General features: G+C 40.0%; 1 protein-coding gene across 1 annotated transcript in view; it reads left to right on the top strand.

Annotated features, from left to right (window-relative positions):
* Positions 1 to 22,567, top strand: part of F5 (coagulation factor V) — a 33,621-nt gene that overhangs the window by 8,926 nt on the left and 2,128 nt on the right. Inside the window, exons 5-22 of the mRNA XM_088533969.1 lie at positions 1,601 to 1,756; positions 2,481 to 2,702; positions 3,312 to 3,477; positions 5,245 to 5,422; positions 6,478 to 6,583; positions 6,947 to 7,158; positions 7,942 to 8,092; positions 8,530 to 8,742; positions 9,897 to 11,790; positions 13,172 to 13,331; positions 14,598 to 14,834; positions 15,426 to 15,636; positions 16,187 to 16,366; positions 17,900 to 18,016; positions 18,437 to 18,508; positions 19,563 to 19,657; positions 21,071 to 21,226; positions 21,958 to 22,102. Of these exons, the coding sequence (XP_088390095.1) occupies positions 1,601 to 1,756; positions 2,481 to 2,702; positions 3,312 to 3,477; positions 5,245 to 5,422; positions 6,478 to 6,583; positions 6,947 to 7,158; positions 7,942 to 8,092; positions 8,530 to 8,742; positions 9,897 to 11,790; positions 13,172 to 13,331; positions 14,598 to 14,834; positions 15,426 to 15,636; positions 16,187 to 16,366; positions 17,900 to 18,016; positions 18,437 to 18,508; positions 19,563 to 19,657; positions 21,071 to 21,226; positions 21,958 to 22,102 (4,671 nt within the window). The remainder of the gene's footprint in view (positions 1 to 1,600; positions 1,757 to 2,480; positions 2,703 to 3,311; positions 3,478 to 5,244; positions 5,423 to 6,477; positions 6,584 to 6,946; positions 7,159 to 7,941; positions 8,093 to 8,529; positions 8,743 to 9,896; positions 11,791 to 13,171; positions 13,332 to 14,597; positions 14,835 to 15,425; positions 15,637 to 16,186; positions 16,367 to 17,899; positions 18,017 to 18,436; positions 18,509 to 19,562; positions 19,658 to 21,070; positions 21,227 to 21,957; positions 22,103 to 22,567) is intronic.

Raw genomic sequence — 22,567 nt, 5'->3', positions numbered from 1 at the left:
AAAGTATATTATTTTCTTTTCCACATGTTTACATATAGTGCAAAGAAAGTGGTTTTCACTATCTTTTCTTTTAGATGTTAAAATTTTAAATGTCTGCTTTTATATAGATTAGTCCTCTAATTATAGGATGCTTAGATAGTGCTACTGATAGATAGTTGCCTGTGTTAATTGCATTTTCAATTGCTTACCTTTTAAAGATTGCTTATTAAATACATGACTTCAAGTGTCCCTTTTCAGAATATATGGGTTTTTTTTTTAAACTTCACTTGAAATTACTCAACCACTCCAGAGAAAAAGGATAGGAAATAATCTTTGCTTTACTCATGCCTTTTAAAGCGTCCCTGATCAAGAGGTTGTAGCTCCCTCTATTTTAACAAGGATTCGGATCTCAGATTTTAATCATTCCAGTGTTTTGAATAGGTCTAAATTAGAACAAATTCATGGATATATTGTGGGCTAGGTTAGATGGATTGGTTTAATCACTAGCTTAAGGACGGTTTGAGCGTATGCTTCTGTCTAGAACATTGGCATATGCATATCTACTCAAACTTTTGAAATTTCTGGATGGGGGTTCTTTGGCTGGGCCCTGTCCAGTCAAATGGAGAAGACAGGAACCAAGGCAGGCGAGATATTGTACATGTGTAAAAAGCCTGACACATTATGAGCAGCATATATGGTATAACCTGGGCAGGTTATAAACAAGGAGCTTTGGAGGTAAAGCACTGTTTGAACACTCTTTGCATGATAAATCCTTTGTGCAAAAAAGCTGGGCTTTGGAGCCTCTCATAAATAAACAGGATTTCATTAAAGGTAGCTAATTCCACTGCCAGTGTCTCTTCCTAACTAGAATAACCCACAAGTTCCCAAATTTTGTAGTTCCTGCATTCCAAAAGGACACCTATTTTAGTTTTGAATTATGTAAATTTATTTAAAGTAGCAAAGAGAACTTTTCTGATGTGAGCAAAATTTAGAGAACCAATGAAATCAGACCTTTTTTTGTGGCAGATACTTATATGTCCAAAAGGGAATTCTGCTTGGTAGAAATCACACCTGTATCACAAAAGCTACTAGATAATGTCTTATAATTGATTCAGTTTTGCAGTATTTGTCAAAGTCTTTCCTCTATGTAAAGATTGTTTGTTGAGAGGTCTGTTTTAAGCATTGTAAAGGAATTGATGACCTCAGTGCAGTGCTTGGAAAGGCAGAATTTGCACTGCAGATGACTCTTATCACAGTTCTTCTCTTTGCCTTGTAGTCCAAGAGGAGAGGCCAGGGTCTGAATGGGGACAGAAGAATGTTCTGCTCTCCCATTCATTAAAGTGATCCCTGCAACACATAGCCAGAATTCTCTGAGGCAGTTGCTTAATCTCCTCTCAGACATTATAGGTTTTCAGTTTCATGGTTACCTAACCCAAGAGCATTTTCAGAAACAAATTCACTTTATGACGATTCTTAAAATCATTTCTGGTCAGGCTCAGTCACCTACCCACCAACAGCTGAAAAGAGAATGGGGAGGAAGGAGGCTCCCTAAATACACATGAATGCCATTGCACTGCTGTGGGAACTGCTTCACTTCTCACCTGTGGTTTCTCCTTCATAGGAAGCCTGGAGGAGGATGGGTCACAGAGACTTTTCAACAGGGAATATGTGCTGATGTTTGGTGTGTTTGATGAAAGCAAAAGTTGTCAAAAGGCATCCTCACAGACATCAGCACTGAAGTACACAATTAATGGCTATGCTGATGGGACGTTACCAGGTACTGTGCAGGCATATGCAATTTGAAGTAAGCACTGATGGAGACTGAATATGACATTGCTTTGCTTTTTTTTTTTGTGCAAGAGAACAGGAATGCATAGGAACGGGATATGTCTGAATTCCAGAGGGAAATCCGGTGCTGCTAGAAAGACATCCTGCCATCTTGCTGATGCATTCAAAGAACAGAATTACTAACTTAAAAAAATAAGAAATCCCTCTTTCTTTATTCAGCTGATGAGGAGAGGGTGATGTGGTTAATTAAACTGCTGGGTCTGGAGCACCTGGAATGCATCGGATAGGAAGCTGCCTTCAGGTGGAAAGTCATTTACCATTTAATCAGGCAATTAAGTGGGAAGACTAGGAAGGTAGTGTAATGGGACTATTCTGTTGTTAGTACTTTTCCAATGTTCCCCTAATGAACTGCTTTCATACTTCTCTCCAGTCCATCGACCACATTAAGAAATTTCTTGGTTTTTTGTTGTTGTTATTGTTGTTTCTCTGTTGGATAAATGTTGTTGGATAGTTACTTTTATTAAATTCAGTCTTATTCTTTAACTTGGTTCCTTGCCAAACAAGGACAGCTCTGGTGTCTGAAATAGCCTCTTGCTTTTCTTCCTTCTTCCCCAGTTCCATATAAGTCAGGTTGTTACTTGCATGTAAGATTTAGATATCTAGTCTTCTACTGACTTTAGAGGACCTGAATCTTGTTCTCCTTTGTTTTTCAGATTTAGAGGCTTGTGCCTATGACAACATTAGTTGGCATTTGATAGGAATGAGTTCCAAGCCAGAAATTTTCTCCATTCATATCAATGGTCAGACCATGCAGCAAAGAAATCATCGAATTTCTACTGTTAACCTCGTGGGAGGAGCATCAACCACAGTAAACATGACAGTCAGTGAAGAAGGAAGGTGGCTGATCTCTTCTCTTGTCCAGAAGCATCTGCAAGGCAAGGAAACATATATTTACTCAACAGTTTCAGAGGTTGTACTTTTCTTCTGCATGTCCCAAAGGGCATCTTTTTTTTTGCAATGATGCGGTTACTGTGTTTCAGATTGTTGGTATACTAAGAAACCACTGGAGGTAGGGTGTTCAGTTGGAATTAAAACTGCAGGATGAAGTAAAAGGCATCATTATCAGTCGCTTTATTGCAACGAGTCAGAATTCCAGCTATTAAATCTCTGGGATGTGTTCAGATAAGCAGCATTGTAAAAAGGATAAGGAATCACCTGTTTCCTGACTAACTGAGCACTTTGAGCTGAGGACCACTCAATCTGATGAAAATATTTGCTGTTTGTCTCTTGAAAGTGGGGAATGATTTCTGCTGCTTATTTCAAAGAGCACTAGTTGAGTGAGCTGCTGTATTCCACTTCATTGATAGGGGCTTCTCAAAAAGTCCCAGCCTACATGCTTACAGTCCTTTCAAGCCCGAAAAGATGATGCTCATATGAACCAGTACTTGCAAGCAGCCTAAGCTAAAGAAATAAAAAGTGTGGTGGAAGTGGCAAGGATGTATAAAATGAAAAATCATTGTGGTACTCTGCTTCTTTTCAATTAGCTGGACTGCATGGTTACCTCAGTATAAGAGGCTGTGAGGACAAAGAGGTGAAGAAGAGGAGGCTCTCCTTTAGAGAACGCCTTATAGTCAAGAATTGGGACTATTTCATTGCTGCAGAAGAAATTACTTGGGATTATGCCCCAAATATTCCAGACAACCTTGATAGGTAAAATAATATTTTGTCAACCTAACATGAAGTATTAACTTGGAATCACAGAGTAATTTAGGGTGGAGGAGACTGCTCCATCCTAAGTGGAGAGTGGTCATCTCACCCAAACTCACACTCTGAAAATAGCCAACTTCAATGTTAGCTCCATCTGCAAAGTTAGACCAACCGCATAAAGCCTTGTCTAGTTCAGTTTTCAGGATCTCCAAAGATAGTTGCTTCACCACCTTTCTGGGCATTTGTTCAACCTTACTATTGCAAAATGTTTTCCTTCTATCTAGTTGGATTTTCCCATGCTGCAGCTTGTGCCCCTTGCATCTCATCCTTTCACTCTTTACAGCCCTGAGAAGAGTCTGGTTCCATTTGCACGTGAGGTAGCTGAAGATAAAAATCAGATTCTCCCTTAACTCTTTCTCCTCTAGACTGTTTCTTCTCTAGGCAAAAAAACCCAACTTCTGCTCTAGTCCTCTAACATGACTCTCCACTAGACTCACGCCAGTGTATTAACATCTTCTGCTAGGAAGTCCAAAACTGTATACCTTTTTCTACCTCTAATGGGAAGCCCAAAACATGAAGATGACCAAGGAAATACCCTATCTAGCATGCAAAGCTGATTTCTAAAGAGAAAAGGAGGGAAGGAATTATTCTGGAGAGCAGGAGTTATAAAAAGGTCAGCTTAATAAAATGTTTAGGGTGTGAGAGAAAGAGGGTCTCTCAAAAAAATGATCTTTGCATGACATGAAGAGGAGCTGCAGTAAAAGTCTAAGTAAATAAGTGTATTGGGATATTTTGTTCAATGTATCTCCAGCACTCTGACACGCCTCCCTGCTGGAGCAGTGTTGGCCCTTGCCATTCATGGGTCAACTGTAGAACCTCTTAATTATCAGATAAACTGAAGCTGTTGACTCTTCAAGCTGATGTTCATAGGAACCTTTAAGTATTCAAGCAGGAGAAGAAAAACATACATAGGCCTGTATGTTATAGTTACATACACCTCTTTAGTTTACAAAAGCTACATTTTCATATCCCTCTTAAGTAGTCCTCCTCCTTTCATATGATCACTTCCCTTCTCATTTATTCTTGGACTCTACCTGGCATGCTTGCATGTCTGCCTTTTTTTTTTCTTCTTTTTTTTTGTTTTTGTTTTTTTTTCCTCTTTCCGTGCTAATTACATCAAATGGATGGTAATGGCATCAGTTACTATCTCTGAGCTTTGATTTTTCTGTTCTGTTCAGAATTACAGATCTCAGATTTATCCCTGTTCACAAACCTGTAGTTTTTAAAGGACCACTAACCAGGGCAAACACATCACTCTGTCCAGTTCTTAGCCTGATTTTGCTCAGCATTGAGAATTCTGATATTTTTAAACTCTTAAGTATAACCCAATTTACTATATGGTGCTTGACAAGATTAAGGCTATATGAGCACTGTTGCTGGCTCTCCTGGAATCTTTAATACCATAAGCAAAATAGCTAAATATTCCTGGCTTGAATTCTACCTGTATGAGGAGAGCAGTTAAATACTGCTAACTCGTCTTGCAGCTGCCACTTAAGTTTCTGTTTCTTCCTTGCATCTATACTTTACTCAATTCAACAAAAGCTCTGATACTGATTGTTGTACATGATCCTCTAACCTCATTTGCTTTTTTCCCCCAAATACTGAAGTTTATACCTTTTTTTATTATTTTCTTTTTTGACTAGCAATTCTGCATTCTAGTAATGTCACTATTCAAGTTGTTGATCATTTGTCTTTTTCTTCATTTTTAAGACACTATAAAGCACAGCACTTGGACAACTTCTCAAATCTCATAGGTAAAAAGTATAAAAAGGCTGTTTTCAGGCAGTATACAGATGCAAGCTTCACCAAGCGTCTAGAAAGTCCTCGGCCTAAGGAAACTGGAATTTTGGGACCTATTATCAGAGCTCAACTCAATGACAAAGTCAAAGTAAGAAATTATTTATAATATAGCGATTTTTATGTTGGGCAAAGACCCAAAGACCCATAAGACCTAATTTACCTTTTTTTTTTTTTTTTATAATATAGCTAATGTTGTGAAAATTGGCCCCATTAAAATGTTTGGCCACAAGTGACAGACTAAAGGTTAAATTTTTCATCGCTGTCTCTATAATTGCTATGACTGTGTTTCATTTTACATCATAAACAGATTTCATTTGCATTCTTTATAAAGAATATTTATATGTTGAAGCTGGTCCAAAGTGAAGAATCTTACGCACAGCTGAACTTCTCAAGAGATTCAGAGCTGAGATTAAGCTACATGAGCCTCTCATTCCTAACACTATTATTTTTTCTGGTGATTTTAGACAATGTTACTCACTTTTCATAGTTAGAAGTTCTTTCATGGAGATATCAAACAACACTACAAAGCATTTTTATTAAAAGCTTATGCTGCTATTTTGCGGTCACATTTTCTTGACCTTCTGTTGTCTGTTAGTGATACATCATAAAGCTTCGTGACCCTTAGCTGCCTCTGTGATTCTGGCTTTGAATTTAGCACAGTGTTTCTTCTCTTTTTTTGGTTTCATCCAGAATACGCAGGAGAGTTTGCCTTTCCTTCCCACTTCCCCTTCGGGTCTTGGAAGCTGAGAAAATAAATGTATATGTATTTAATCATTCTTCTCCTACACTGAAGATTATTCGGAATTTTAATCAATAACTTCGTACTCTTTGAGGCAAAATATGCCTGGCAGCTGGAAGAAGACTTTGCTTTTAGATTTACCAGACAGAAAAAGCTGAACCTCACTCAATGAGATCTACCAAACCTGGTAGCAGGGGTATCCTACTAGGTTCCAGCAGCATTTGGACTGTAGATAATGTTACGAGATGGTGTTTTAAGGCATCTCTTTGCTATTCCAGTATTTCTACAGAGCTGAAACCAAACAAATTCTACTATATCCAGAACTTTTAGTGATGTATTTGGATAAGGATTTTCTGAATATTAAATTCATTCTTTTTCATCTTTTTTATACAATCACAATGTAGATTGTATTCAAAAATAAGGCCAGTCGACCCTACAGTATTTACTTCCATGGAGTGACACTGTCAAAGAATGCAGAAGGAGCGAATTATCCTCTGGATACCACCACAGGTAAGAAATGAATGGTTAAATTTTGCATGCCGCTGGCTGTGGTGGAGGGTTTCATTGATCTCAAAGGGTTGTTGTGGATAGAGCTGCCGGCCTGGGGAGTTGAAGTCTCTGTTCTCCATTAACTGCCTTGTATTGCCTTATAGAGAAACAAGGGTATTATATGCAAAACATTGACACTGGTATCTCATTTTTCTATTCTTGTGTTTAATTATATAGAGAGAGTAGGCTGAGCTTTGGTTATGTTGAAGTAGCTTCAAATGGCAAAACCACATTGATTTAATTGGAAGTTATAACTTGACACTATCCAAAGATCTGGCACAAAGTTTTTGTCATCATTGTTCTCCCTCTTCATTTTTCCTTCAGGCAACAGCACCCAGAGTGCAGGAGTTCAACCGGGAGATATCTACACTTATGAATGGAAAATTGCTGACACAGATCAACCCACTGCACAGGATGCCCAGTGTATTACAAGGCTGTACCATAGTGCTGTAGACATGGAGAGAGATGTAGCCTCTGGACTCATTGGCCCACTTCTGATTTGTAAAAGTCAATCACTAACCCAGAAGGGTGTGCAGGTAACATGCCTGGCAACATCACAGAGACAGATTCTGTTCCTTAATATAACTTGAACTATGATGGAATTTTGGTTCTGCTTGCCCTCTGCTTAATGTGCTGCAGAAGAGCCATTAAACTAATAGGGTTCTGAAGAAATGACCTGAAGAAACAGCTGTCTCATTGGCCACAGTGGGTAGAGGAATCACATTCTGATTTTCTTAGTAAAGGTAACATTTCAACAAGAATTGAGACAGATTTGGAAATCTGTTTCTAGACTTGATAATAAATAAACCTCCCTGCCTCTATTACACCCTCGCACTCTAAAGACATTTGGATCTGAGCTGGCTCTTCTCCATTAACAGATTCAACCCCCAAAAGTCTGACAATCTCAGACATCACTGAATCCACAGCAATATAAATAAGATCAAGGAGTTCTGGGAGAGGAGTTCCTCTCTTTTCCATCCATGGAAATCTTGTTTGGCAGAGTGGCTTGAGTGTTACTTGAGAGAAAAATTGTTGAATGATTATATTTAGGTCAAACCACAAGGCCGTTGCTTTTATAGTGAGGCCAACCCCACGCCACACGCGCATGGGCAGTGCTAATGGCTCACACAGTGTGCTGCCCTGCGTTCGCTACAGCGGGAGCAGTGTCTCCTTGAAGTCCTGACCCCATTGTCCCACTCCCTTAGTCCCTGCATCTTACTTATCTCAACTGTGGTAGAGCTTGTTGCTTGCATATGGTAGTAGATTTGGGTACTGAATGCTTATCACTGCTTGTAACTGCTGTGTTGATTGTCTTTCAGAAAAAAGCAGATGGGGAGCAGCAGGCAGTGTTTGCTGTGTTTGATGAAAATAAGAGCTGGTACATAGAGGATAACATCAAGGAATACTGCAGCCACCCTGCCAGTGTTAAAAGGAATGACCCCAAGTTCTATAACTCGAACATAATGCACAGTGAGTGGGAAATCAAGCTGAAGATTATGAAAACTCATGTGAGCCTAAGCATTCAATGACGGCTCATAGGTACTGCACACAGGGAGTTCTCTAGAGAGACAGTGACTGTCTAACCAGGACAGGCACTACTGTGCAGTAGTGTATGCTTACAGCGTTTTAGGGATGCACTAGCTTTGGGCTCTGAAGAAAAGGCAAGGGTTAGTCGTCTTGGACACAACAGCATCCTGCTGATAAGAGTTACTATCTCCAGAGCTGAAATCTTCATCAAGGCTGTTGTGGTTTCAGCCCTGGGCCGGTCTCTCTTATGGTACGAATGTGAGGTCCAATTCAATGCAGTGATATTCAAGAACACAAAATTTTAAATTTCTGGCTCTTTAACTTTAAAACTGGTGAGGCATGAAGACATTTTGACCACTTTTATTTCGCTTTCTTCTTAGCAATAAACGGCTATGTGTCCGACAGCAGTGAAATCCTTGGATTTTGCCAAGATAATGTGGTTCGGTGGCACTTTTCCAGTGTTGGCACTCATGATGAGATTGTCTCTGTTCGTCTTTCTGGGCACTCTTTTCTGTATCAAGGGAAATATGAAGACGTGCTGAACCTTTTCCCAATGAGTGGAGAATCAGTCACAGTAGAAATGGACAATGTTGGTAAGTGGCAAGATTGCAGTGTCTATTTCATTGCTCCTTTAAGAGTTTCTTTAATTTCTAGTCCATATGGATTTATCCAAGTAGGAAAGCTTTTTGGATAAACACAGTGACAGAAAATCTTGAGTCATTACCCAAAGTGATTGATGTGCATGGAGTTTTGTTGTCCATACAAACTTGGTGCATATCAGAGTTGTATACTAGACTGTGACTTTTTTAATATACTTTTTCACCCCACATTTAAGATTAGGGGGGTTAGCAGTGGTCATTTGAAAGCAATTTTAAAATTACACGTAGGAACAGGCCTACATTAATTCCACTGATGATTCACAACTTTGCTACATACTTTTTCATCCTAAGATTCACAACTCCAAAGAACTCCACCTGATGCCATTTAGGGAAACAGATTTTATATTGTTCTCTGTAGATCCTGGTTTCAAATGGAGAACTTAAGTTCTAACTTCTCTTCTTCTAACTTAAGTTCTAACTTCTCTCTCTCTCTTCTCTGGAGGTCTTCCAAACCCGCTTGGACGCAGTCCTGTGCCACATGCTCTAGGTGACCCTGTGTGTGCAGGGGGGTTGGACTAGATGACCTCTAGAGGTCCCTTCCAACCTTAAGCATTCTATGATTCTATGAACTTGAAGATTTTAATAACTCCTCCAAAACCTAGTCATTTAGATGCTCAGATTGTCAGCCTAATGTTTCTGTGTCCTGATTTAAATCTCAGTTACTTCAGTATTCTTTTAAAGACTCTCCTGTTTTTTAATCATTCAAAGGGTTTTAAAATACAATGTGATTGTGAAATGTTTGTGAATGTTATCTCAGAAAATGCTTGCTGTGGACAGAATTTTTCTTCTCTTTGCCACTGCACACTGCACTAAGGATAGATAAAATTTAAACTTTTTACTCAACAACAACAAAATAGATCAAGATCTAAACAGAGGATATTTTATGTCATTTCTTTCTGCTGCTTTTATGACATACATTTAGGCTCAGATCCTATGAACTTAATATTTGGAAAAGAGCTCCTGAGCTTGTGCTGAGGCAGGAGCTGTGGAGAGAAATCCAACAATCTGCCCTAACCATTTGTGTGATGGGCAAGGTTAGCTCCCATAAATAATGCATATTAGGAAAACAGTTTTTATTTCAATTGCAGGTACTTGGCTTTTAGCTTCCTGGGGTACCCCAGAGATGAGTTACGGCATGAGACTGAGATTCAGAGATGCCAGATGTGACTATGAGGAAGAGTACGCATATGAAGTTATGGATTTTGATTCTGACAGGATTAGTAAGAATGCTGTTTCCACCTCAGCTGAAGATGAGGGAAACATAGACGAAGACGACTTGGCTTATCAGGACTACCTGGCAAATACTTTTTCCATCCGAAGCTCAAGGAAGTCGGAAGGCAATGAAGAAACACAAAACCTAACAGCATTGGCCTATGAAGAGTACTCTGGCACTGACACTCCAAATTCTGAGGTGGTTTATGGCTCAGATCTAACATCTGTAAAGAGTAATGAATCTGCAGACTCTTACATGTTCTTAGAAAGTCATTCTCTTCCTCCCACTAAGGCTGAAACATTCCAGCCAAATTGCACATCAGCTCCAGCAGAAGAGGATGTATTTTTGACTAGAACAAGCAATGTAAAGCCTGACTTGATATCTGAGAATAGGAGCCAAAGCAGTTATGAGGTAGATCATACTAACATGTCTGCAGGTGAGCACTTGTTGAGTAATACGGAAGCCCAAATGGAAGTTGCAGAGCAGCTTCCAGCCGATGGAAGGGACAATATTTTTTTTTCAGGAGAACATCAGGAGGAAAGCACAGAAAGAGGAAATGATAACACCAATCATAACAGGGAACGACTAAGCCCACTGACTGCAAAGTTTTACTCTATCCAAAAGATGAATGCTCTTCTACATCATATACGAAAGAAGAATGTTTCATTCTCTGACAAGACAGATGCACCCCATTCCATGCATTATCTGGAGAACACATCCCATGTACCCGTGGGAAGTGACCAACTTCCGAGTGATTATGATGATGAAGAAGAGGAAACTGAGATGGGAAATACGATGCATGCGGTTAACTTGACACTTGCTTTGGAACTCACTGTAGAAAGAAATGAATCCAATGCATATAGCCTCTCTGGATTCAACCTATCCAAAGATAAACAAGCAGACACTTCTTTAGATCATCCGTTAGGTAATATAAACCCTAATTCCAATCCTACAATAGTGAAGAATTTATTGGAAACATCATTGCCCAGGACTGTCAAGTATTCATCTAAAATGACAAATGAGGAATGGAATTTGGTCTCTGCAAAGGAGAGTCGGGGATTAGAGGCAGATTTAGATAAATCTCTTAGTGGTAAATTAAATCGTGGTAGCAGGAATGGTACAGTATTCCTAAATGAAAAGCATATGAAGAAGTACTCACATCTAGTGGAAGGAAAACAGGAAGGGATCCACATGCACTCAGCTCTGAAAGTAGAGGAGAGGAACAAGAATGATACTTTGAGTACATCTGGAACCTTCATCAAGACCCGACGGAAAATAAAAGAATATCCAAAGAATGCTCACTTGCTGAACCCGAGAAGTAAAAAGACACCCAGACTCACCAAGCCTACTGTGACGTTCAACTGCACATTATTCCCGAGTGAGGCCAACCACACAACACCACCTTGTTCCATCAAGACAACGGAAACGCCCAGCAATGCCAGCCGCACAGTGCATCTGAGCAGAGCCAACCATAACGGCCTGACGCCACGACAGTTCAAGCCATCAATCGTGATTGGGCTTCCTCATGAAAATGGGAACTATGAATATGTCACAAGAGATTACTACAATGAGGAAACCTCGGGTGCTGAATATGAGTACCAGTATGTGAGCTTTGAAGACCCATACATGACAGACCCAAAAGTGAATATCAAAGAGCAACGTAATCCAGACACCATTGCCGGGCATTATCTACGTAGCAAAGGGAACGAGAGGAAATACTACATTGCAGCTGAAGAGGTTTTCTGGGACTATGCAGGATTTAAAAAAAGGTTTGGCTAAATCCTTTGCTCTCATTTGACACGCCATCCTAATGCCTACTGGGAGCATGTTGATTCTGATGATGATAAAATTAAGAGCATATATTACGTGCAATGTGATTACCAACATTTCAGTTATAGAACTCTATGGATTTTCCATGGGAGGTAGGGACCCATTTAGAAATGTTATATGGAGAAATTACTGTAAGAGCAGCAAAGAAACTCTTTTTTTTTCCTCTTAGCCTCCTTTCATAGATTCACTAGAAACAGTCTTTAAAACAGAAGTTAAAAAATCCACCATAACAGGTAGTGAGTAGAATTTCCAGTTAGTTTTGTTGTACTTAAATGACCTGTTTTACTTCCACCTTGAGTTCTTCAATGCTAAAGAAAAGACAGGAGAGACCCATTTGTACAAAGTCTTTCCCAGAATTAAATGGACTGACTGACCTAATACAGAAAGGACATACAGGAGCAGCTACTCCTGAGAGGGAAATACTTTCATTACAGAAATTTCAGCTTCAGGAATATTTTGTTTTTAAAATGGCATTTTCAATTTATTTATTTTTTTCCCTGCTTTTCCAGTGTTTTCCAGGTATATTCCTCCCTCATGTCAGTCAATATAACTGATAACTGCAGAAATGGCCGAAACTTCAAACAGTTTCTCTGTGTGCTTAGAAATAAATCTTGATGCTGAATGTTTTATCTAGACTTCTCCAGTGAGGTCCAGGTCTATCCTCCACTGCTGTGAAGGTGCATAGTTCCACTAAGATGAAGAGCCCATGGTACTCACAATCTCAACATTCAGAAGAGCTGAAAACAATCCTTCCCCATATGAAATGGCTAAGAAGGATTAAGTTTCTATCCCTGCAAAAATTGATAACGAGGGAAGATTTAGAAGGAAAAGTGACATAGAGCAATGATTACAATAATGGAGTTTTGATGCTTCTGTTTCAGATCTGAGAAATAATTTTGAGTGCCTAAAAGCTTATCTGTTCTTGCCGTTCTTACCAGCGGATAGAATCTGATATAAAATGTGTTTCTGCTAGCTTCCCAGAGAAGGTACATCTATGAGAAACCTGGGTGGAGGTGGTAGACCTGCTACATGCTAAGCCAAACTCTGACTTCGTTTATTAAGGCTAACGTGATAAAAGGAAAATAGAGTTGAGTTGGGTTTTCAGAGACTAGTTGGAGTCTTCATTAATGACCGTTCACCTTTCAAGGGTCTTTTATATAACTGTAGCACTGGAATTACTTATACAATGTAGATTAAGCATGCGTGCCTGTCTAAAATGTTCCTGCTGTATGAGTATTCATACATACCATCAGAGCTGGTATTTCTACTTCCACTGTGGTTTGATTTGATTTGGTTTTATAATCGGAATTTTTCTTTCAGCACAACAGTGAATGATTGCAGCAACATGAAATACAAGAAAGTGATTTTTCGAAGCTATACAGATAGTACCTTTACAGTTCCTCAGGAAGAAAATGAGTATGAAGAACATCTTGGCATCCTGGGGCCAGTTATCCGGGCTGAAGTGGATGATGTCATCCTAGTAGGTCACTGTTTTGATACGTGTGCAGTACGCTCAGATCCTTCTGCAGATCCGACCGGGGGGGACGTGCGACTGGTTTGAATATGCCAAAATAAATTAAAAGAAGGCTATAGAGGGGATACATTTTCAAGGCCAGAAATTGCAATGGGGACTAGTGACATGTTTCAGTGAAGGGGTATAAGAAGCCCCTTTTCTCTTCTCTTCACAGTAAATTTCCTTCTGGTTTTCTTCCTTACATTTCCCACTGTTAAGTACTGCCTGATCAAGTAACTCAAGTTTATCAAAATTTTAATGAATCTTGGTTTATTAAATATTAGTTTAATAAACAGACTTAAAAATAACAGACTTAAGTTTTTTTTAGTTAGTTTTTAAACCCAGACATCATTGAAAACACTACTTTTTAGATGAAAAGGGGATTTTTTTTAAAGATGTATGAGAAAATTCCCAAATATATCTTTGTCCAAAAAGTATACTTTCATCTGAAGACTCTTGCTGTAATCATATTGGTTAGTTTCAATAGAAAACAAAAAGGGTGGTTAGGAACTGTGTCTCTAGTGATACAGCAATACATTTGCTTTAGAAAGCAACTTAATTAGACTTTTCGCTCCTGTCCTTATCATTCCCCCTACAGTCTTCCAAAAAAAGAGGAATGTAGATGGGGTACAGTTTACATCAATATGGTAGGAACATACTCAACTATGTTAAAAACGTGAGCAAGAAAAGAGGCTATCTGAATTTGGGAATGTCATTCTCTAAGGGGAGGTAAATACATAATGGCCCTGTCCTCATGCTTCTTCTCTAGGCTAAGGGAGACGCATTGACTTCAGTGAGAGTGATACGTGCAGGGGTCTGATGATGCTACATGGTTACCTCTTGCCCTTCTCTAGTGCAGCCTCACAGAAGGGGTAGATGCTCCCGGTCTCACTGTTTGCTTTAAAGAAGCATATACAGGAGTGAGGAACTGCAACAAAAGTCATAGGACCCTAGGCTTGGTAGAAGATGGGGCTTTGGACTTGTTTCTTGCTTTCTAATTAACTGCCTTCATCAAAGAGTGTTGCTCTCGGAGATTTCAAAGGCAAATCCCCGACGGATTTGCTTTGTACAACTTGGCCTGTAATTATTATACAAACTGTGACTCTTTTGTACAGCTTGGCCTATAATCGTTATACAAACTGTGACTCTATTGTGAGGTCATTGGAATGTATTATCCGGGCACTCTGTTTTAGCCCGGATTCGCTGATCAGAATCTACTGCTTGTTTTTCTAGGTTCATTTTAAGAATCTGGCATCCAGACCATATTCTCTCCATGCTCATGGTCTCTACTACGAAAAGTCCTCTGAAGGAAGCATTTACGATGATGAGTCTAGTGCTTGGTTTAAGGCAGATGATGCTGTTCAACCAAATAACAGCTACATATATGTATGGTTTGCAAACAGGCGATCTGGACCTGTGAAGTCAGGAGCAGCTTGCCGGTCCTGGGTCTACTACTCTGATTTAAATATGGTAAGGAAGTCAAAATAGAGGTGGCAGTGTTGCTGCGACTGCGGTGAAGCTGCAGCTGTGGAGATGTAAGGTGAAAACACTTTTTAGACAGCTGCCCTTTCTTCGGGGCCCAACGTTCCCCTATCTGATGTCTAATCTTTTACACTGAGTTAAAAAAGAGAGTAAGTTGCTGCTTGCAGAACTTACAGTTCTTCTAATATGAACTGGGGACCTCTTTGGTAGATATGTCAGGGGAGAGTAAAGATTAGTTGTGTAGCCTTAGCTGGAATGCTAAATGTATTATTTCAAAGTGATTGTTGCAGAAATTTGGGGAATTCACGAAAGGGCAAATAAAAGCAACTTCAAAGTGAGGTAAAATGAGTGAAAGAATGAGGAAAAAGGTCTGAGGAGAAACCTGATGTTGTTTAAAATCAGAGATAGGGTCCTTTCTCATCTTCAACTTCCATGTCATCCAATCTTAGCAGTTTCTCGAGTTTGAAAAGCTAAAGAAAACCTCAAAGAAAGAGTTTTATAAGAATGCAAAAATCTTGTTTTTTTGACATCTTTTGGGACATCCACTCTCACTTATAATATGGGTTTACTATTTTCTAGGAGAAAGATATTAACTCTGGTTTGATTGGTCCAATCCTGATATGTCAGAAAGGAACTTTCAATATGTTGAACAACAGCAATACACAGACCCGAGAATTTTTTCTACTTTTTATGGTCTTTGATGAAGAGAAAAGCTGGTATTTTGACAAATCTTCTAGAAGGACTCATATTGAGAAGACCCAAGAAACACGAAAATGCCACAAATTCTATGGTACTTCTGCCAACTACTCAGTTGATTGGGAGGTAGAGGGAAAAGTGTTGGGGGAACTGGAGGAATCTCAGCTCCCTGTCTTTGAACATACCTAAGTTCTGCACATGAAAGAATTAGGAAAATTATTAAAGAATATTATTTGGAGTTATCCATTATGCCAGTAATCATTGCATTCTATATGCAAAGACTAGCACTGGCTGGAAAACTTTCAACAGAATATTTGTCTCTCACACTCACGTACATCTACCCCTCTATATTAAAAACAATCAAACAAAAACAAAATAAAATGACAAAAAAACCTCCCACTTTTCCTTACGAAGCTAATTCCCTGGAAAATTGGGGAGGGGGAGAGAGAATGTGTGTGTGTCTGTGTATTTTCAAGAATTTTTAAAATACAAATCTGACAAAACAACTAGTTCTACTGAGAGGCTTTGATAAGCCTTAATGTACCTCTCTGTGGTGAGAACAGAGGTTTTAGTCACGTTCAAATCATCTGATGAAGTTCCTGGATTTTCCTTGATAACCTTTTTTTTTTTTTTTTTTTTTCCAGCCATTAATGGGATAACCCACAATTTGCAAGGCTTGAAGATGTATGAAGGTGAACTAGTCCGATGGCATTTGTTGAATATGGGAGGGCCAAAGGACATTCATGTTGTTCATTTTCATGGTCAGACTTTTATAGAACCCGGAGAGCCAAAGCATCAGCTTGGTACATACACGCTCCTTCCAGGTAAGTAATAAGTTTTACTGTGTGGCCATTATAATCTGTCAGTGCAAGTGTGAACAGAAATTGGTTTGGGGCACAGTGGGAAAGTGTGAGCAGTAACAATTAATTTTGTCAAGGATGATCAGAAGGAAACAGAGGTCTTTGCACCTTACTTAATACTGTGGGAGGGGGGAAATGAAGAGGAATTGTTGTCCTCTAAAACACGAGATACTGGGTAAAGGTAGGGACAAAACCTAAGTACTTGAATAAATGTTCTCCTCACACGGGAAGGAATGTAAAAGGGAGATGGATGGCAGTGCAGTCTATCGCACTAACTTCTGGGTTGCACTTCCCTCACTGCTCACTAAATACGTGAACATGGGCAGGTTTCTGCCCTTTATTGCATCTTTGTTTTCCTATCTGAAAGGTGATGTTGGTTTTTGCTTTGTGAAGTGCTCAACTGTGAAGATCAGTATTAGAAAAAAGAATGAGCCAGATAGTGTCTGCCAGCAATTCCTCAGGCACTGATGGAAGTGCAGCCAGTGCAGCCATCGTGGCCATGCCTCCCCAGGCGTGAGCACCACTGGAGTCTCACCCATGTTTGCTGGAAACAACTGTTGATACCTGACTTCGTGTGGTGCAGACTTATTTTTAGAATGACAAGATCAGTGTGACATAGAACAGAAAGAACAAATGCCAAATCTAAGAGAATGTTATTGTCCATGGAGAAACAAAGCAGGCTAAAATCATTCAGTAGGCCACAAGGTTTGATTCCTTACCCATCGATGTCAGCAGGGTGAATTTGCAATAACAGTATTTAGTTAGTCTGTATTGTTGGCTGCAGCACCTGGTATAGGCTTAGAATAATATGATTTTACTTTAGTCAATGTTAGGTTGGTTTATTTTCCATTTAAGCCTTTTAGAGTCATATTTTTTCACTGTAGCATCCCTATGTGTTTGGCTTAAAGGAGAGTCATAATGAGGATGTCTGCAGTAACTGGGAATATAAGAAAAGCAGCAAAGAATATGTTGTGCTTGCTAAAAAGTGCAACAAACACAACCTACACCATATCTGCTTCCTGCTCAATCTTTGGCACTCTGGCAACATGCAGGCCATGACGGGAGGGCCCATTTATCTGATTGCAGAAGCAGAGTTAACTCTCCTTCATCTACTTTTGGCTCCTTTACACAGACCATCCTTTAGGCTACTTCAGCAACACGCTGGAGCACCCGGAGCAAGAGGTTGTTTTATTATCACCAGAATATCTTACTATCAGAATTAATATCAGCACTGTGTGCAAGAAACTTAATAGTACTGTTCATTACATGGCTGGTGAAGGTTTGATTCCACTCTGTGCCTCCAGCTAGATTTTGCTTGTTAAGAAAAGAAAGACTGAGATGGTGGTGGTGGCTGTTCCTTTCTCTGAAATGTATTGTTGGTTATTTAATTTTTCTGGTTCATGCCATAGGATGATCTTTGGTTTAACATCCAGCCCTACTGTCATATGCCTTATGATAACACTCAAACTTCTGATTCATTTCTTCTCTTTTTTCAAGGTTCATTTCGAACAATTGAAATGAAGCCACAGAAACCTGGCTGGTGGCTTTTAGACACCGAAGTGGGGGAATATCAGCAAGCAGGAATGCAAGCATCCTATATGGTTATAGAAAAAGGTACTGAAATATGATATTTGTGCCTGGGGGACTCTAGCTCTAAAGTAATCTCTATTCTTTCGGCATCATTAAAAATAGATTTGAGAGGTTGCTCAGCAAAAAACTTTAAAAAGATTAAAGTCAAAAAACTTCTATGTGTTTCCAAAGATAAATTGGAGCGATTACTAGAAGAGAAGCATTCAGTCTTTAGCACACAACCTTTAAACTAGTAATTTTTCTTAGACAGACTGGTGAATTGAGCTGCTGAGAGGAATTTCAGAGATTAATTTGGCCTTCCCTGGAAAAAAGAAGAAAAAAAAAGAGATTATGTTACAGTATTATAAAGAGATGTTCTGAGTGGTGTTGCCTCTCAGAATACATAGCAGAATACATAGTCGGGAAGAGGATTCTTTCATAACAAAATCACTGTGCTGTCTCTAGAATGCAGGATTCCAATGGGGCTCGCAAGTGGAGTTGTCCTTGATTCGCAAATCAGCGCTTCACATCATGTGGGTGAGTTAATGCTCATGAAGGTCCAGGCATGCTCCTGAACATACTCAGCAAAGAACTGCAATTAGAGATTCTTCTGGCATCTCGTGATACATGTTGCTAAATCAGCTCAGCAGTGAATCAACTGATTTAAAGCTCTCCAGCTCTGCAGGCTCAGAATCTGATCTGTCCTAGGAAGCCCTCATGATTGTGTTCTATCAGTGTCCCAGGACCTGTGGCAGGAGCATGAACATGAGTGTCAGAAAGTCCTCTGCTCTTGTTTACTGGATGACATGGAACAAATCTAGCTCTATCATTTTGTCCTTTTGGTTCCCTCCTTCAAAATCAACACACTGTTGAAAAGGCTTCTGAGATTTCACATGCACGTGGTATGAGCTGTCCAAGTGAAAAATATATCCTTTGTGAGAGGTTTGTGGAACTGGCTTCCAGAGCAAGGTCAAAGGCTTTGATTTATCGAGTTTACTCCTAGTATAAAAGTGGGATTGTTTGATAGAGAAATCGATAGAATTATATATGGGCAATAACAAATAAAGCTATAAGGATTGCATACACATGCTGAAATACCCATCCTTTCCCTTGAAATTACAAACAAATGACTTATTTTAGAAACTTTCTTTTCTTCATGTCTTTCGAAAATGTCATGAAGACTTGAAAGCTGTGTTGTCAAACATTTTTGACATCAGAAAATGTTAACATGGAAACCTTACGCAGATGGGTGAACTCTGCCGTCAATGCAGGCTGCGTTTTGTGTCTGATCCTGCTTGCACTAAAACTTGTTTAGAAAACTCAAAAGCCTGCTTGTACTGTAGGCAAAAGGCTGCTATTTTTAAAGTCATTCTTCTGACTATAATATTTTGTAAGATAGCAGTTGACTTTCAGTTGTTGACTGTGTCCAAATTAGCTCATGTGATAGGCTTGGACTCTCCAGGTTTTTTTTTTTTTTTTTAAGCCAGATCTGAAAAGAATTGAGGCAATCAACCTCAGCAGCTGGTTACAGCCTCCTTTATTTTCAAGCACTTCTGTTTACAACCTTATTCTATTTATATTTTCTGCTTAGAATACTGGGAACCCAAGTTAGCCAGATTAAACAATTCTGGAACCTATAATGCTTGGAGCATTGAAATGAAAGAGGATGAACTTCCTTGGATTCAGGTATGGTTGGTGCAGCACGTGGTTGAGCCTGGGCAATGGCTGTACAATCCTGTCTTGTGATTTTCTGGCACCTCGTGTTAGAAGGTCAAGTCTTTCTTGCTCTTGCCAGGAAGACTACTGCAGAAAACCAGAGATGCAGCATGTTTGACTTGTGATAACATAAACCGTCTACTCCCTTGGAGTAACCCTGGCTCTCTTGTACTGAAGCCCAGTAGCTTCAGTGGTTTCCCTCACGGTCTAAGGCTACTAATTTGTAGGCAATTGGAATCATTCCTTCTGCCATTACTTTTCTCTCTTTCTAAAAGTGCATGTTTATGCAAGTTTGCTATGTGATCATCTGAATCAGGATAATACTCTCAAGCCTTGCTTCAGGTTGAGTTAGGGGAGGTGCTTCTGTGTCCAATTTGGCACAGCATAACCTGCCTTCACAGGGTAACGAAGCTCATGCAATTATGGTTTCAAGCAGTCACCTCACTTCCTCTACCCTTTTCTTCCATCGCAATCAGCATTGCAGCAGATAACCAATTGCAGCTAAATTTAAGGAAGATGTTTCAAAGAGAGTTAATTTCCTACAAGTCTCCTGAACATGGGCAGCCAGGAGAGGAGGGAGAGTCCAAGTAGTGTGCAGCTTTAGTTTCACAGGTAGCCTCTATGTCTGGTTGATTTACTAACCAGGCAGTTGGTGTGTCGTGGTTGGCCTGATGGGGCTTGAAATTGGTCACCATACTGGGCCTCCTCTCACCCAAGAGATGGTTGGTGGACACTGGGAGGAGGGGGAGAAGGTTGAAGGAATCTGGTGTGGAACGGGGAAGGATGCTGGGAGGAAAGAGGATTTCCTAGCGGATGTGGTAGCGAGGAGCTGAGGCTGGTGCATGAAAGTGTGCAGAGACATACAGGGCATGCACCTAAGAATGATTTCGGCTGTTGACGGGAGTATCTTGCTGTTTTGTTTTTAAGTGCCAAGTGCTTTGATTTGATTCAGCAGAAATTGTGACTTCCCAGCACCGCAGAATACCATGTCCTGTTTCTCAGGCTAGACAGCCAAAACTAGAGGCAGCTTATGAAAATATGAACCTTGGATTTCCTTATACTCCTTCTCTCTCCCTCTGTAGTATGGGAATAACAGTTCTGCCTAGCACAGGGGCACAGATATTTTTGAGGTATCTTTGTAGTGCTGTGATGAACACTGTAAAATGGCTTCTGGTTGTAAATGCGCACACCAACAAATGCACAAATGAAGCAAGAGAGATGGGGAGAGCTTTCTTTTGGACTTGGCATCTGCCTCTATTCCTTCTGAGAGCCTTAGTGTTGTGGCTGCCAAAAGAACAGAGCTCAAAGCTATTGTGTAAATGCCAAAAATGAAACTGGTTTCTCTGTATGATTTTGAATTTATAATCACTCTGCTTTTTCTAGGTGGACTTTCAAAGAGAAGTTCTAATAACTGGGATACAAACACAGGGAGCCAAGCAGTTTTTAAGGTCCTTGTATGTGCAGAAGTTCTTCATTGCTTACGCCAAAGACAGGCGGAAGTGGTTCACCTTCAGAGGAGAGAGCTCTGCCCTCCAAAAGGTCTGTGCATGCCATGGGGACGGCAGCAGCCAGATAGCCTCGTGGGATGATGCAGTAATGTGACACTTTTATTTTACCTTAAGAAATAAGGGACAAATTAAGGCCTTTGGAGATTTCATGATGCAGCTCAAGTCTCCAAAGGACATTTAACAGTCTAATCGGATTTACATCAGAAGACAAAAGGCAGGAACCTCCTAGACTGGGGGCTATATTGGTCCTGTGACCTTGACCGTAGAGTCTGAATTTCTAGCAAGCACTCCCCCCGCTTTTATTTCCTAAGCCCATTTCACTTTTTGAAGCAAGCAAGAAGCTGAACTAAAAATTAGGTCTGCCTCGTTTGGAAATAGATCCTTCTTCCTTTCCCTCCCTTCTTCCTGTTACAGCAGTAGAATTTTAAACTGTCCGAATTGCCTTTTGTAGCTTGTGTAGTAAGTATAGGCTCACTTTACAGCCAAGCCTCTACTAATGCCACCTCTATTAATTATAGCTCAGTTCCATTTACCCTGAGGTTTCTGTGGTAGGTACATCTCCCTACAGATTTATATAGTGCATAGCAATGGGTCATTTGTTTGAACTAAGGCCTTCAGGTGATTCTAGATATGCTGAGATGTAACCATCAAGTTGTAACCAAAGCTGCTGTGCAGCATGGGCCACTACATCACAGTCGATGGGGTTCAAATTTATGTTATTATGTATGCTTTAAATTAACTCTATGTGGATTTTTTTCATAGGTTTTTGAAGGTAATTCCGATGCCTATGGGATAAAAGAGAACATTATTGATCCACCTATCCTTGCTAGATATATCAGAGTGTACCCAGCACAGGCATACAACAGGCCTACTCTGCGCATGGAGCTCCTGGGCTGTGAAGTGGATGGTAAGAATGGATCAAGGGCTGGGGCTTCCTTCCTGGCTACCTTTCAGACTAGTACTTTCCCTGGATGCTCTTGGGCTATGGAAAAAAAAAAAGTGGTGATTTGGGAGAATGTGATGGGAAATCCTTTCTCCCACTGCTCCCAAAGCACTGAAGACAACGTAGATCGTCTTCAAAGGAGAAGCGTTGGAAACAGCCCAGGTACTTTGGAGAGCCTTCCCCAAACAACTGCTTGCCTAAGCATTTAATTTGCCTGCGTTGCTGAATTTTTAGTACTACCTGGGAAGAGAAAATTCCACTTCTGGAAGCATGTTTATTGCTTTCCCTCTTAGATTTAGCTGTCATGGCTTTACTAAGCTAAGCAACTCTCATAACATCTCACTGAAAGGACACCTGATTTCAAAATAAAGCTTGTGGAATGAAGACATTGAGGGGGATGGCTTCAGTTTGATTGCTGAGCACGCCAGC

Source organism: Tinamus guttatus, unplaced genomic scaffold (assembly GCF_059628265.1).
Source record: "Tinamus guttatus ecotype Peru unplaced genomic scaffold, ASM5962826v1 Tinamus_guttatus_pri_ptg000035l, whole genome shotgun sequence".
Taxonomy (NCBI): Eukaryota; Metazoa; Chordata; class Aves; order Tinamiformes; family Tinamidae; genus Tinamus; species Tinamus guttatus.
This window is presented reverse-complemented; position numbering and strand designations above follow the sequence as displayed.